The 17,902-nt window shown below is 39.2% G+C and overlaps 1 protein-coding gene across 1 annotated transcript in view; it reads right to left on the bottom strand.

The window, feature by feature from the left end:
* The window catches only part of ST6GALNAC3 (ST6 N-acetylgalactosaminide alpha-2,6-sialyltransferase 3), a 518,012-nt gene that overhangs the window by 234,832 nt on the left and 265,278 nt on the right, over positions 1-17,902 (bottom strand). The window contains exon 3 of the mRNA XM_089692183.1: positions 2,670-3,079. Within this exon, the coding sequence (XP_089548309.1) occupies positions 2,670-3,079 (410 nt within the window). The remainder of the gene's footprint in view (positions 1-2,669; positions 3,080-17,902) is intronic.

Here is a 17,902-nt window from a genome sequence, read left to right as displayed (position 1 = left end):
TGGTGACAACAGTGGACAATGGCTGCACGTCATTTCCCAGAGTAGGATTTCCGATGGTGACAACAGTGGACAATGGCTGCATGTCATTTCCCAGAGTAGGATTTCCGATGGTGACAACAGTGGACAATGGCTGCACGTCATTTCCCAGAGTAGGATTTCCGATGTGACAACAGTGGACAATGGCTGCACAATTAGGCCCTGTTCACACTTGGGTATAAGGAATTGTGGGCAGAATCGACGTGATTTTGCACACAATTCCAAATCGCTGCAAAATGTGCAACGTGCAGGATGAATGGCACCCCAAACACGGTGCAATTTTGACACATGAAAAAAACAATTGGGAATCGAGGCAAAATGTGTGGATCAGGCTGAAAATTTGTTCCGTGAGCTTCTTTGGGACAACAATTGCATAGGTCAACCCATTTGAATGGGCTGCCCTATGCAAGAAACGCAGAAACGCGTACATTGCACTTTTCAATTCTCTAGCGGGAACCCACGTTACCGCCAAACAATCTGTGAACAAGGCCTTAGCGTCTAATCTTCACAGCTGCTAATAATCTCCACTGGAAGCACAGGTGACAAAGTGATAGCCCAGGAGAAAAATTGGGAGAAAGGGACAGAGTGTTGTCACCCTATAACAGGAAGTGCCTGAACAAGGTCCTACTGAAGCACTGCAGTATTTACAAATGAGAACAAAGATTCTGTTGACACCAAAGAGGTGCTGTGGGTCCTAAGGATGGGTTTAGGTCATGTGAACCATGACCAGGGGCGGACTGACCATTTGGAAACTCGGGCACTGCCCGAGGACCCGGGATCAGTAGGGGGCCCCATGAGATACCCCTGGTACCTTTTTCATAAGCTTTTTTGAGTTTGTGCAAGGACACAGGGGCCCCATGATCCCCTATTGCCCAGGGGCCCCATGAGTTGTCAGTCCGCCCCAGGCCATGACCACAGAAACACAGGACCTCCCTGTCATGCTGCCTTCAAAAATGTGGCATGTTCTTATAGATAGCATGTAAACATACATGTTTTTGCCTATAGAGATGAGAGGGAAGCCTAGGCAGGGGGCATTGGGAAGGACCTACAGATATATAAAACTGACTCCAACATATCTGCTCACCCTTCCCTCCCCTTGCTATAGGTTCAAGTACTTGAGTACACTGGACATGCTACACACACCCAAAAAATGTCACCATAACACAGAACATGAGTACTAGGTCCTGTTCTTCTGCTGCATCCCCCACCACCATATTACTTGCAGGCAATTATCTGTTCTTTACTGTTTGTAATAAAGTTTGTCTGTTCAACCCTTTATTAACCCTTATTAACTCCTTCTTCCCCTTCTCCCTTTAACTAATATTTCAAGTAATATTTTTTGGATTATTTTATTTTTGTATTTTTATTTTATTAACTATTAATATTTACTTTTTTTGTTTTGTTTGTTAAATTGTGTTAGTGTCATCTTTAAAAAAGTGTAAAATAAAAAAAAAAAATAATAACTTTATTTCATTTGTTAAGAACTCTGCAATGTTTTGTACCAGAATCGTAATTTCAGTGTCCTTTATATTTTGTGTATGGCAACACAATATTTTTTTAAACAAACACTGGTAAAAAAAAAGTATTTTTTAAAGTTTTGTTACTTTTTGTCTAAGGGTTGTAGAACCAATTAAATAGTTTAGGCAAGACAATATCACAAAAGAAGGCCTTGTTGTCCTTTAAAAACAATATAATTTGTTAAAGTATAGCTAAAGGTAAGACTTTTTTTTTTTTTGGATATAGTGGATTAAGACTGTAATAAGTGTAAGGTTTTTATTTCTGTCTGTGTCCCTGTTAGGGAGATTCACCCATTCACCCTCTCTATTTGTCATGTTTATCATTATTATCGAAAGTAAAACTAAATGAAAATCTCAAATTTTGGGTTGTCCCCAGAAAAGTAATAAAGATGAATCCTTCCAATGGGGACACTAGGGATTCTATCAATTTTGATGGATTTTTGGATGTTTTTCCTATGGGACAGAAAGTGAGAGAAACTCTCCCCAATGGGACACAGATTGCAAAAGAAACCCTCAACCGTCCCTTACAAAATGAAAAAACAAAGTTTTGCCTTTAATTCTACTTTAAGTAACGTCAATGTTATTGCAAAAAAAAAACAAAACAGGTCAATAGCAAAAATTTTAAAATTGCTCTGGTCCATGGGGGGTTGAACAGGAGTGAGAAGTACAATGGTTAAAGCAGATGTAACCTTTGAGTTCTGGTCATTTTTAAGATGGATCTATATAAGATTAAGGATGGCCTTAAGTAAGTTATAACATTTTGCCAAAAATACCAACAGTTTCTTCTTCGATCAGAAATAGTCGACCTGACCTTTGGCTAAGATTCTGACCAATCAAGACATCACCCTAATCTTAGCCATCCTTTTTTGCTTTCCTATCCCTCCCAACAAAACCAACTTCTTCCCCGATTAGTCTTGTATATCTTATATGGACATCACAGCTGAAAGCCAATTTAACCATTTTAATAGGAAGACCTAGCACGGAATAATAAAAAATGTGTAATAAAAATATCAAACAACATAACTTGCTCACCATTACTTGATACATAGAGTAATCCTATAGATCTTCTTGAATATATCTACTCTAGCTTCCCCTTGTAGTAAACATGCATCTCACCTATCTCTCCCTGTCTCCTGTTTGAAGACACTGTCACAGTAGTTCATGCGTATCTCCGTCGTTATGTAGACTTTAGCACCAGTGTAGTTTTCCACCACTTTGCGCAGCATGTTATACACAATCCCCTTCCCATCTTGTCGCATGTTCCTGAAAGGACCCCATATGACATAGATGGTGTCATTAGTCTCCTTGAAGAAGTAATTGGGATCTTTGATTAGGAGAGGGACGCTGGTGTGAGACACAACCCTGATTGTAGTCCTCTTTCCTACATGTTCTGTGTAGCCTTTGGTGGGTGCATTGTTCATTCTCCATATGCAAGTAGAGTGGTCAATTTCAGGTCCAACCTTCTGTCCGATCATCTGCCCAGAATTGGATACGATTGCACAATGGTTGCAGTCAAGCTCAAGAGGCTGGGGAAAAAAAAGTAGATACAGATACATCAAGCTTCAAAAAATGCTATTTATAATGGACATGATCTAATTGCCCAATGCTTCGGTGTTGCTTTTGTGGTTCAAGCCTCCTGATTTGGATTTATTTAACCCAGACTCTGGAAACTCCCTCTTCCCTACCATAGAGGATGCCAACATTGCCAACCCAAAATGAATTTGTAACGGAATACCAAACTAAATGATAAACAGCTCAGTTTTTATAGACACCAATACAGCACTATCAACAGCATGCTGTGCTAATAATGAGCAAATAAGTAAAAGATAAATATGGACATAAAGCAATAGGTACACATGTAAAATCTAGGAACTAAATCACGTTAAAGTGCAAAACTGAAGAGTCTGTGCATAAATTAGGAAATTCCAATACCAATAAAAGGAATCCTTGTTACCACACACATGGAAGAAAAATATATTTTAAATATAATTAAAAAATATTCTTCCCAAATATATTGACATATATAGTTGAAATACTACAATTTTGGCCATATTCAATATACTTCAAAAAAAAATAAATAAATATATATATATATATATATATATTACTATATGTTGAAATGTGCTTTTATTCAAAAATATATGACAAATATTTTTAAAAATACATCTTCAAACATACTGTATGTCTTTAAAAATACATTTAATCTACATGTTTGGAATGCATTTACGAATATATGTAAACATATATGTTAAAATGACTTTTGTATATGTTAAAAAAAATCTGAATATATTTAAAAAAGATAATTTTTTAAAATATTTCTAATATATTTTGTAATATGTGTAATATATATAAAATACATTTCAACATGCAGTATATATATATCAATATATTTTGAAATATATTGAATACGGCCAAAATTGTAGTATTTCAAATATATGTCAATATATTTGGGAAGAGTAATTTAAATATATATTTAAAATATATTTTTCTTCCATGTGGGAACACAGAGGGTTTCACAGGTCTTTTTTAGAAACATTTTTGTTTTTATTAAAAAAAAAACTTTACAAACAGCCTAGATTTGTTCGAACATTTTTTTTTACAACTGTCTAAAGTGGACAGTTGGCAACCTGATTATGAATTCAGATTGCTTAATCTGAAAATACAGGTTGTTATATATTTTAATAAAAACGTTAAAAATAAAAAAAACTAATTCCAGAGGTGCTACTTAAAGTAAGTGTAAACCGTGAAATTGTAAAATAATCCACACAGTTTAAAATAAAAATGAAAGGCAAAAGGTTTGCACAGTCATGGCCAAAATTACTGGTACCCCTGCATTTCTGTCAGATATTGCACCACTTCGCCCAGAAAATTGCTGCAATTACAAATGTTTAGGCATTCTCATGTTTATTTCTTTTGTTTGTATTGGCATGATAGAAAAAAGAGGAGAAACAAAAAGCCAAATCTGACACATTCCACGCAAAACCCAAAAATTGACTGGACAAAGTTATTCGCACCTTCTCAAAACTGTAAGAATTAATTGCATTTCAAGTTTGTTTTGCTCCTGTAACATGTAATTAAATTCACCTGTGTCAATTAACAGGTGCTGACAATATAGAAATCACACCATAGAAATCAAATAGGGATATAGAAATCAAACCAGTTAAAATGGTGAGAAATTTACTCAACCTTTCTGTTGTATGTCTCTGTCTGCCACATGGAGCATGGAGAAGAGAAAGAGCAACAAATAACTGTCTGAGAATTTGAGAACAAAAATTGTGGAAAAGCATGGACAATCTCAAGGTTACAAATCCATCTCCAGAGATCGTAATGCTCCTGTGTCCACTGTGCGCAACATTGTCAAGAAGTTTAAAGCCCATGGCACTGTAGCTAATCTCCCTGCACATGGACGAAAGAGAAAAACTGATCAGAATGCAACGAAGGATTGTTAGAATGGTGGTTAAAGAATCTCAATCAGCTTCCAGACCTTCAGGCACAGGGTACAACTGTGTCAGCTCACATTAAATATTGCCCTCTGAATGAAAAGGGACGCTATGTTAGGAGACCCAGGAGGACCCCACTGCTGATGCATAAACATAAAAAAGCCAGATTGGGGTTTCCAAAACGTACTTGAGAATGCTGGGGTGTAATGTAGGGCCTAGCATCAGAAAGTTGGGTCTACATCAGAGGTCATGGGTCTTACAGCAGGACAATGACCCAAAGCACACGTCAAAAAGTACCCAGAAATGGTTTCAGACAAAGCGCTGGAGAGTACTGAACTGGCCAGCAATGAGTCCAGATCTCAATCCCATAGAGCACCTGTGGAGAAATCTCAAAACAGCATTTGGGAAAAGGAACCCTTCTAATCTGAGAGACCTGGAGCAGTTGGCAAAATAAGAGTGGTCCAAAGTTCCAGTAGAGAGGAGGAAGAAACTCATTGATGGTTAAAGGAAGCCATTGATTTCAGATTTTTTTTCCAAGAGGTGTGCTACCAGATATTAAATTGAGGGTGCCAATAATTTTGTCCAGTCCATTTTGGGGGATTTGTGTGGAATGTGTCAGATTTTGCTTTTTGTTTCTCTATTTTTTCTGTCATACCAATACAAACAAAATAAATAAAAATGAGAATGCCTAAACATTTGTAAGTGCAACTGCTGAACATAAGTATTTGAACACCTAAGAAACAGCAAGAATTCTGGCTCTCAAAGACCTGTTACTGTGCCTTGAAAAAGTCCACCTCTACTCCACTCATTAATCTAACTTAGTAGCACCTGTATGGGCTCTTTAAAGACACCTGTCCACCCCACAGTCAGTCAGACGCCAACTACTACCATGGGCAAGACCAAAGAGCTGTCAAAAGACACCAGAAACAAAACTGTGGACCTCCACAAGGCTGGAAAGGGCTACGGGGCAATTGCCAAGCAGCTTGGTGAAAATAGATCAACCGTTGGAGCAATTGCTGGAAAATGGAAGAGGCTAAAGACAACTGTCAGTCTCCCTCGGACTGGGGCTCCATGTAAGATCTCACCTCGTGGGGTATCACTGATGATAAGAAAGGTGAGGAATCAGCCCAGAACTACAAGGGAGGAGCTGGTCAGTGACATGAAGAGAACTGGGACCACAGTTTCAAAGGTCAAGGTCGGTAGAACACTACGCCATCATGGTTTCAAATCATGCATTGCACGGAAGATTCTCCTGCTCAAGTCATCACATGTCCAGGCCCATCTGAAGTTTGACAATGACCATCTGGATGATCCAGAGGAGGCATGGGAGAAATTCATGTGGTCAGATGAGACCAAAGTAGAACTTTTTGGTCTAAACTTCACTCGTCGTATTTGGAGGAAAAAGAAGGATGAGTTGCATCCCAAGAACACCCTCCCTACTGTGAAGCATGGGGGTGGTAACATCATGCTTTGGGGGTGCTTTTCCGCGAAGGGGACAGGATGACTGCACTGTAATAAGGAGAGGATGAATGGGGCCATTTATTGTGAGATTTTGAGCAAGAACCTCCATCCCTCAGTCAGAGCATTGAAGATGGGTCGTGGCTGGGTCTTCCAACATGACAATGACCCGAAGGACACAGCCAGGATAACCAAGGAGTGGCTCCGTAAGAAGCATATAAAAGTTCTGGAATGGCCTAGCCAGTCTCCAGACCTAAGTCCAATAGAACATCTTTGGAGGGAGCTGTTGCTCAGCGACAGCCCCGAAACCTGACAGATCTAGAGGAGATCTGTGCGGAGGAGTGGGCCAAAATGCCTGTTGCAGTGCAAACCTGGTTAAGAACTACAGGAAACGTTTGACCTCTATAATTGCAAACAAAGGCTTCTGTACCAAATATTAACACTGATTTTCTCAGGTGTTCAAATACTTATGTTCAGCAGTGCAAGACAAATACATACGTGTGTGTATATATATATATATATACAGTACAATACTGTATTTCATATGTGTATATATATAAAATGCTTCCCTATCTCTCACATTTATAGGATTATGTTAGAAATAAAGTAACAGGTCCTCTTTGAAAACCTCTTCATTTTATACAAATATCTCACAACAATCTTTTTTCTTGGTAAGGAAAAAAAGAGAAAAATAAAAGACATGTGCCAAATAACAATCTGCTTCCCACAGTGAGTATTTTCATTTTCAATCAAAAAAGCCATAGATAGAGAACAAGAAAGTGAAAGCCATTAATATTGTTTCAATTTTATTGAATAGATTTATGGATAATCTGGGCATAAAGCAGAAAAGCAATAGAAAAGGCAGACGCACATTGCATATTTTATTTATACATATAAATTGTGGTCTGCTTTGCTGGGCGAGATTACACTTTCATTCTATGAATTGTCTCCTAACAAAGCATGTCAACTGTAATCTGTGCTGCCTCTCCAGACGCCGCAGCACGCCGCTCTTATCTCTCCTGGATTCCTGTAAAACACTCGGATTTTATATGGATAATAAATGTCACTTTGATGGTAAGAAATAAAAAATAGGCATATTTCAATATTGCCTTGGCTATTGAAATGAGATTTTTTTTTTTTTAAACCGTAATGAGCAATATAATTAAATATGCAAGAAACACAGCTAAGAACTCTTAGTAATAAAGTAGTCATTGTTTTAATTGTATTTGGTTACTCACAACACAAAAATGGCTTCTGAGTTTAAAGGCAGCGCCCTAATGTGAACCTGTGCTATGCCCATGTTGGCCAATGGGACGCATTCTCCAAAAAATAGATGTAAACCCTAACTAAATGACATTTCGTTTGAAAAAAAGAACTGTATCATAAACAACTGCCATTTTTAAAATAAAACTCTTGTTTTTACCTTTATTCATCTATTGCTGTAGCTCAGTGCTGCTGATCCCCTGCAGCCTGTTTGCGGTCAATTCATGTCTGGGGCACTCCAGCAATCACTACATGGCAATTCTCAGGGAGGGTTTCTAGATGGTGACACCAGTTGATCATTTCTACTTAAAGCGATTTTAAAGGTTCTTTTTTTTGGGGGGGGGGGGAGGAATAACAAACATGTCTATACTTACGCTGTGTACAGTGGTTTTGCACAGAGCAGCCTCGATCCTCCTCTTCCTGGGTCCCCCGCTGGCTCTCCTGGCCCCTCCCTCCTGTCGGGTGCCCCCACAGCAAGCAGCTTGTTATGGGGGCACCTGCTGCTCGGTGTGTCCATTCACACAAGGAGCAGCAGCTTGGCTCTACTCCCTCTCTCTCCTCATTGGCTGACTGACTGTGATTGACAGCAGTGGGAGCCAATGGCCAATGAGGAGGCAGAGACCCAGCAAAGCCTAGGCTGTCATTCACATCGCTGGATCTCAATGGGCTTAAGGTAAGTATTTAGGGGGCTGGGGGCACTGCTGCACACAGAAGATTTTTTATCTCAATGCATAGGACGCATGGAGGTAAAAAACCTTCAGCCTTTACATCCACTTTAATGAGTGTTGAATTGGCCATTTGTAGTCTCCATTGGAAGCCCATGGGGCAAAGCCCCAATGCACATGTACATGTGTCAAACACAAGGCCCAAGAGCTGAATCCGGCCCTCCAGGCCATTTTTATTTGGCCCTCACACCTCTCCTGCATCTGTGGCACCCCCCTTGTTACCACCCTCCACCGTGCCTTAGCAGTCAGTAGCAGAGACAAGAACAGAACTCCTCCGCCAGAACTTGCACTTCTCCATGTAGTCGCAGGGAGGCTTGTCTCTGCATTCCATTACAGCAGTCAGCATCAGACAAGGAGGACATCCGCTCATCTCCGCTTCCCCTAGTCTTAGAATTCAGAAGACTTCAACAGCTGACTCCAGCCCTCCTCTAGTCCTCCTCCAAACCCTGCATTTTCTGTTGCCTGCTCCGCACCCACCATCTTCCTGGCAGCAACACAAGGGGGGTGCACCGTGAAGTAAGGGGGGGGTTACTCTTGACTTCTGCTGGTGGGGGGCTCTCGACACCTGATGTAAGGGGGGGGTTAGAGAGCTTAAATCAAATGTAGAGGCATTCATGTCTTTATATAGTCTTACATATACAACCGGCCCATAGAGGGCAACCAAAATGCTAATGCGGCCCACAATAAAATTGAGCAATTAGAGCAATTAGGAGACGGGCAGAATGTTGTCACTCTTTAATAGGAAATGCCTGAACAAGGACATTCATAGCAGGTAACCAGGCAGTATTTTAATAAAAGCAGCAAAAACATTGAAAATAACTTAAAATGACATTAATATGTTAAAACATTTACAAATTCTCAGCATTTGGGTTTAAATACACTTTCCTGATTTTTGGAATGCAGTAGTTCCCTTATGTGGTTACTCATGTCACTTTGTGTGGTTACTCAAGTTTCTTTAAATGCTACTCAAAAGGTGGAACCCTAAATGTAGATAACTGTCTGTTGTTTACAAAGCTCAATAGCTCAAGCTCCAAAATACATACATTCCAATGCCATCTTTGTACCCTGTCTTAAATATGTATTTGCAAAAAATTAAGGTTTAATAGAAACAGTAAACACAAAATATAAAACATTACTTTAAAGAGGACTAAACTTTAAAAATAAAATCGATCCAATGCCAAGACAATTCCAATGTGATAAAATCCCTTTTATTTGTTGTAAATCACAGCTTTCGCTTTCACAGGTGTACACACTTCTATGGGATTGCTATTACTCCCAGCCATTTTGGGTTTTAGCATTGAGGTCACGCATTCTATTGACCACCTGGGGGAGGTCAGGATGTGCTCAAAACATTATACTACTTTTTAAAGCTGTAATTTAGAATAAATGATTCTTGGACTGCAGCTGAGCAGAAGAAATGCTGTACTGTGATTGTTAAAGTGGACCGAAACTGAAAAAAAAAAAAGATTTACTATGCTATAGAAAACATCTAGAAATGTTATTGTGCCTTAGCAGCACCTTGAAAAAATCTACGCTGTGCCAGAAATTCTTCCTGAAAAGGGCCAGGACAAGGGGTGGGCAAGAGGGGCACTGTGATATCATGTGAGGTGTGTGTGTGGGGGGGGGGGCACCAAGAGGAAGTTGAGGGGAGGGGATTTGTGTTAGGAGGGGGAATTTGGGGTTACAGGGGGTAAGTGGGGGAAGTGTGCTAGGAATGGTGATTGGGGGAGAATTTGTGTTGGGAAGGGGGGAAGAGGATTTGTGCTAGGAGGGGAGTTTGTGTTAGAACGGGTGATATGGTAGGGGGATATTTGTGGTAGGAGGATTTTTTTTGGAGGGGGTGGGGATTTGTGCTGCTAGTAGGAATGACTGGAGGGTATTAGTAGTAGGAGGGGAAATTAAGGAGGGGATTTGTGCTAGGATGTGGGATGGGGGAATTTGGAGGGAGGAGGGAGGATTTGTGCTCAGAGAAGGGAATTGGTGCTGGGGACATATGGGAATGAAAAGATTTGAGCTGGGAGGGGCAAAGATTTGTGCTGGGATGGGGGATTTCAGCAGGGGGACGGATTTGTATTGGGAGGAAAGGGAATTTATGCGTAGGGGGTAAGCATGTAGATTAGTACCTGATAGGTTTTTTTTTTGGGGGGGGGTTTTGCTGACACGTAATGCTTATACATCTTAGCAGTGCAATTTGGGTATATTCGCCCTGGGCTCTAGATGACTTTACCTAAAGCTTCAGAGTTGCGTATCTACAGTGTGAGATCATCTAAGGCACTGCTCCCCATGACTGCTAGTGTCACTGGATTTGGAATAACCTCACTGTAAACGTATCATTCTATAACAAAGTACCTACACCACTGAAAATTAAGCCAAATACTGTCTGTCTAAAGGTATAATTGACTTTAGAAAATTGGCAAGATGTATTTCAGAGAGCACATAAACATTCAACTAGCACCCAAGCGCATAAATAAAAACATTAAAAATCTAACTCAAGCAAACCCATCCGTCAGTCTACTAATGAGCCAAATGAACCAGCTTCTGAGGACTTAGTCTGAAGCCTGCACTGGAATGACCCAGGTCACTACCCATCTGGAAGAAAAATATATTTGAAATATATTGTAAAATCATTCGTACCAAATATATTGACATATATTTGAAATGCTACAATTTTGCCATATGCAATATATTTCTAAATATATATACTGTATGTTGTAATGCGTTTTTATTACAAAATATGTGAAAAATATTTTTAAAAATACATTTCAAATATACTGTATGTCTTTGAAAATACAAATGTACATTTTTGGAATGCATTTACAAATATATGTAAAATATATGTTAAAATGACTTTTTTAATGTTAAAAAAATCTGAATAATATATTTTAAAAAATATATTTTTTAAAAATATATTCTTCAGATTTTTTTAAGATATCAGTTTAACAGATTTTAACATACAGTCAGGTCCATAAATATTGGGACATCGACACAATTCTAACATTTTTGGCTCTATACACCACTACAATGGATTTGAAATGAAACGAACAAGATGTGCTTTAACTGCAGACTGTCAGCTTTAATTTGAGGGTATTTACATCCAAATCAGGTGAACGGTGTAGGAATTACAACAGTTTGCATATGTGCCTCCCACTTGTTAAGGTACCAAAAGTAATGGGACAGAATAATAATCATAAATCAAACTTTCACTTTTTAATACTTGGTTGTAAATCCTTTGCAGTCAATTACAGCCTGAAGTCTGGAACGCATATACATCACCAGACGCTGGGTTTCATCCCTGGTGATGCTCTGCCAGGCCTCTACTGCAACTGTCTTCAGTTCCTGCTTGTTCTTGGGGCATTTTCCCTTCAGTTTTGTCTTCAGCAAGTGAAATGCATGCTCAATCGGATTCAGGTCAGGTGATTGACTAGGCCATTGCATAACATTCCACTTCTTACCCTTAAAAAACTATTTGGTTGCTTTTGCAGTATGCTTTGGGTCATTGTCCATCTGCACTGTGAAGCGGCGTCCAATGAGTTCTGAAGCATTTGGCTGAATATGAGCAGATAATATTGCCCGAAACACTTCAGAATTCATCCTGCTGCTTTTGTCAGCAGTCACATCATCAATAAATACAAGAGAACCAGTTCCATTGGCAGCCATACATGCCCACGCCATGACACTACCACCACCATGCTTCACTGATGAGGTGGTATGCTTAGGATCATGAGCAGTTCCTTTCCTTCTCCATACTCTTCTCTTCCCATCACTCTGGTACAAGTTGATCTCGGTCTCATCTGTCCATAGGATGTTGTTCCAGAACTGTGAAGGCTTTTTTAGATGTCATTTGGCAAACTCTAATCTGGCCTTCCTGTTTTTGAGGCTCACCAATGGTTTCCATCTTGTGGTAAACCCTCTGTATTCACTCTGGTGAAGTCTTCTCTTGATTGTTGACTTTGACACACATACACCTACCTCCTGGAGAGTGTTCTTGATCTGGCCAACTGTTGTGAAGGGTGTTTTCTTCACCAGGGAAAGAATTCTTCGGTCATCCACCACAGTTGTTTTCCGGGGTCTTCCGGGTCTTTTGGTGTTGCTGAGCTCACTGGTGCGTTCTTTTTACGAATGTTCCAAACAGTTGTTTTGCCACGCCTATTGTTTTTGCTATCTCTCTGATGGGTTTTTTTTTTTTTTTTCAACCTAATGATGGCTTGCTTCACTGATAGTGACAGCTCTTTGGATCTCATCTTGAGAGTTGACAGCAACAGATTCCAAATGCAAATAGCACACTTGAAATGAACTCTGGAACTTTTATCTGCTCATTGTAATTGGGATAATGAGGGAATAACACACACCTGGCCATGAAACAGCTGAGAAGCCAATTGTCCCATTACTTTTGGTCCCTTAACAAGTGGGAGGCACATATGCAAACTGTTGTAATTTGTATACCGTTCACCTGATTTGGATGTAAATACCCTCAAATTAAAGCTAACAGTCTGCAGTTAAAGCACATCTTGTTTGTTTCATTTCGAATCCATTGTGGTGGTGTATAGAGCCAGAAATGTTAGAATTGTGTCGATGTCCCAATATTTATGGACCTGACTGTATATTTGTAAATGAATTCCAAGAATTTGGATTTGTATTGTTAAAGACATACAGTATATTTGAAATGTATTTTTAAAAATATTTTTCATATATTTTGTAATAAAAACGCATTTCAACATACAGTATATATATTTAGAAATATATTGCATATGGCAAAAATTGTAGCATTTCAAATATATGTCAATATATTTGGGAAAAATATTTTTAAAATATATTTCAAATATATTTTTCTTCCATGTGGGTATGTATACTGAATTAACATGATTGTACCATTTACAAAACTATAGAGAACAATACTATATGCAATGCAAAAAAGATCAAAATGCTACATGAATGATATTTTAAGAACCCAAAATCAGTACAGTAACCTGTATGAGCAAAGGATGGTGCTTTCCCAGGTATCTATACAGATTCCATTCAGTTTGCCCCATGCATATTACGTTTGCATTGTTGGTGTACTTGTACAGTCTGTTTGTTTTTTTTCTGCATGCTTAGTGGTGCAGGCTCTCTTGTGTGTTGTTTATACCAAATTTACAGTGAGATGTTTGTTTTCATATAATCAGCACTATACATGTAACATCTACTCAGCACTGGTGATCAGTGGCTTTGTTAATAAACAAATCCATGTCACTGACAGCTGTCAATGTATTTCTTTCTAGGGGCATCTAATATTCCCCAGAAAAAAATATTTTCCTTAAGGGCCAGTTCAGACCATAGAAACGCAGTCCAGATGCGTTTCTGCATGCGCCTTTTTGATGCATTCCAGTGCGTTTTTGATTAGTTTAACAGCATTTCAGTACAGTTCAGTGCAGAAGAACTATGAACTATGCCATGGGACACCATATAACCTACTCTCCATGCATTTCTGGAGGAAAAAAAAACACACTGGATTGCATGTGGTGTGAACTGCCCCTAAAAAATTAAGTATTATTTAAAGAGTTAAAAAAGTTAAATGTGTAGGACCTTCTACACCTCAGGAGCCATTTAAAGCCCATTGCACCCTTTAAAACCACAAAAAAATGCCCTAATTTCACCTTCCCTATTGACTGCAGACCATTCCCCAGGTTTGCAGAAGTTTCAGCAAATTGATGAGACTTGCGAAAATTCATCAATAATTGAGTGATTTCAACGAGAACGGTGAGGGGAAGCCCAGAAGCACAATATTTTATACTTTCATGGAGTGAAATATAAGTTAAGGCTGCCATCTATCAATGTGTCTGAAAGAAAAAACTGAGCTGCCTATGGTCCAATCAGTCATTTGTAAAATGTATTTTTGAAGTTAAAGTGGTTGTAAACCCTTACATATATCCAGTGAAGTGACTGGCCTCAGGTGATACACAGAGAGGGAACTAATCCCCATACATAAGCTCTACCTATCCATCTGCAGTCTTTTCTTCTCTACATCTTTTTAAAGTGCAAAATTTACAAAGCTTGTCTGAGAGTTCAGAAAAAAGGGGACAGAGCTGAAATTACACACTGCACAGCACAGTGAGGAGAGCTCTGAGAGCTAATTGGAGGGAAGGGACACATCCCCTTAATTTGTAGTTCTTAGAAGAACTGATGATGCAATAAATAGAAGATGAGTCGCTCAACTTCTGAGTCCAAAATAGGTTTGTTGAAGTTACCCAATACAAGACAAATCCAGCTGCTCCCAGCTTACGCATTTCGGTCCATTCGGGATTTCAGTATGGAAGGGTACTTTTATCATAGCTCAATTAAAATCATATATATCTAGTGAGGGATTCACACCAGGAGAACCAAGCTCCAGTCAATGAATCTAATACAATGTGTTACACTGGGAAAATCTGTTCGCCACACAAAATTATAACAAAGAATCTAAAATGCACAGCACAGTAACTTTTTGTACCAACATATCCCAGCCTTTTTATGGGTTGGTGGAAGGAGGGCCACATCTCTGGAGATATGAACCCATTCAAGGCTTTGATTAAGACATATAATAGATACATCGATGATTTGGTCTTCACAATGAAACACTTAAGTAGAGAGCAGGTGGATTTATCATGAATCGAGTAAGTTCAATAAACCTATTCTGGACTCTGAAGTTGAGCATCTCCACTTTGCATCTTAACCCTCAGTTGATCATGGACCGTTTGAAGCCGGCAGCCTTATCTCGATACAGCGGGGGTGAGAAACCTAGAATACTAAACCTAGTATTTGGTGACTCTCTGCAGTACAGGAACTGATGTGACAACACCATAATCAATATTCTGCCTACTTTTCCACATGGAAGAAAAATATATTTTAAATATATTTTTAAAATTATTCTTCCCAAATATATTGACATATATTTGAAATACTACAATTTTGGCCATTTTTAAAATATTTCAAAATATATTTCTCTATATATATGCTGAAATGCGTTTTTTATATATTAAAAACTATATGAAAAATATTTTTTAAAATACGTTTTCAAATATACTGTATGTAATTAAACATACATTTAATCTACATTTTTTGGAATGCTTTTACAAATGTATGTAAAAATATATGTTAAAATTACTTTTTCATGTGTTAAAAAAAATCTGAAGAATAAATAAAAAAAATATATTTTTCCTATATTTTGTAATATATACAAAATGCATTAAAACACACACATATATATATATATATATATATATATATATATATATATATATATATATTTGGGAAGAATATTTTTAAAATATATTTAAAATATATTTTTTCTTCCACGTGGACTAACTGGGCCATCTTGTTACTGAAAAAAATTTAAGCCATTATTACTTGAGTCTCTCAGGTAAATTGTATGCTTCCCTGACCCAGTTACCCAGCACACCACCCATACCCACATTCCTCCCCAGCCTTCACATCTCCTCTTTCCCCCTTCCCTCATGAATTCTGTTCTTCATCCTTCCTTTCCCTTCCTTCTATCAATACACAGGATACACAGATGTATTTACTTAAGGGCATCATGTTCCTAAACAACCGACTTCTCTCGTGACCTCAAACAAACGTTTCCCAGCAAACTTACCAGCCAGCCTGCAAAAACACCAAATTGTCCCTGTCTAACAATTCAAGTTAAAAACAGAGGTTTTAGTTGCACACATTTGCAAATATAGGTGGAAGCTATAGTGCCTATGTCAAGGCACCTCTGTGTACTGTGGTCCTAACTCTGAGGTTTCAACTTGGAGACTCTTAAAATCAGGACTTTTTTTCAGCTGAACTTGGTGGAACTCAGTTCCACCACCCCTGGCTCAGGCCCTCTACTACTTGCTCACTACTACCAACAACAGAGAAGTTCGGCCTCTGTATTCACACAACTTGTCTCTCAACAGCTCCCAGAGATCTGATTTCCTGAGCAGCTCCCACTGAGTGCAGGATGGGGACAAGGGAGATGCCGGTGCCTTGGGTGTAGTGCGGATGCCGACACCCCCACTGGATGATCTCCCTGCAAGTGAGAAAGGCAGAATCGCCAACAGTGTGCGGCCAGGTGCTTCCACTTAATGCAGAGGTAAGAAGATGGTGGAGCTTTTAAGATGGGGGGGAGAAGATGGGGGCAGTGGAGAGCATGCAGAGGTCAGAGCTTAAGAGGGGCAAAAGTGAGATGAGGATGGAGGATGCAGAAGTAAACCTTTCTCATAACCAACATTCCCCTTAATATTAGCAGTGCAAAATACAACCACATGAATAAAAAATAAATGAATGATGAAAAAAAGTTCAAATATTTAATAATAAGAAAGTCTTCTCACACCATATTCTTGTAAAAAAAAAAAAAGGAGGAAATAAGGTTAACCGTTCTTCTTAATAGAACCAGCAGTGTTCCACCAATGTGTCCAGCTGAATTGTGACCTCACCATATCCCCTCAACCACCAAAGTAGCTAGCAAGCGTTAAATGACAGATCCTGTATTTGACCCAATTGGATGTTCACTTCTGTATGTAGAATCCCAAAGGAATATCCTCTCAAACACTTTCTATTGAACCACTTCAAATCCCAACTAAAGCTCAGAGAGAAGCCCAAGATGAAATATTTAGAAGGTAGTATATTTATTTAAAATCATAAAAATACAAATGTAAAATATTGTGGCCGGCGTGCGTTCCAGCAACCAGACGTGACGTAGGAGAGGGACCCTCCTAGGGCTGTGTAAGAAGGCTTAACTCTACATTCTGTTTGTAATGCAGTCCCGAACTCTGCATGCAGCGCACCCCTGAACTCTGCACTCTGTACATAATGCACTCCTGGTATTTAATGCCCCTTTAAGACCCTCCTATTGTTGGTGAAATTTGGCCACCCCCAGTATTTGATGCAGTTTGGAGGGTGTGTGTGTGGGTCGAGGGGGATTTTAGGGGGTTAAGGTTGCGTTTCTACACCTCATCATGAATGCTGCTGCCAGACTTATCCACCATGCCATCCCTCTCTGCCAATCCCTCCACTGGCTTCCCATTGCCCAACGGATAAAATTCAAAACATTAATAATAACACCTAAAACCATTTATACCTCTGCCCCCATGACATCATTAATATTGTCTCCAAATATCACCCAAACCATCCTCTCCACTTCTCGTACGACCTCCTGCTCTCTAGCTCCCTTTTCTCCTCCTCCCATGCTCATCTCCAGGACTTCTCCAGAGCCTCCCCATCCTCTGGAACTCTCTACCTCGATCTATCAGACTATCGCATACTCTGCTCACTTTTAGCCAATCTCTGAAAACCTATCTCTTCAGGGAAGGCTATCCTGCCTTCAGCTAATAATGGAATATTCTACTCCTCCTACCAGTCCATCCCCCACAGTTATTACCTTTTGTACCACCAGCTCCTCCCTCAGATTGTAAGCTCCAAGGAGCAGGGCCGTCCTAACCCTCTTGTATTGAACTGTATTGTTTCC

This window comes from Staurois parvus, unplaced genomic scaffold, assembly GCF_062004578.1.
Source record: "Staurois parvus isolate SC_StPar_1 unplaced genomic scaffold, SC_StPar_1.0 ptg000578l, whole genome shotgun sequence".
NCBI classification, from domain to species: domain Eukaryota; kingdom Metazoa; phylum Chordata; class Amphibia; order Anura; family Ranidae; genus Staurois; species Staurois parvus.
This window is presented reverse-complemented; position numbering and strand designations above follow the sequence as displayed.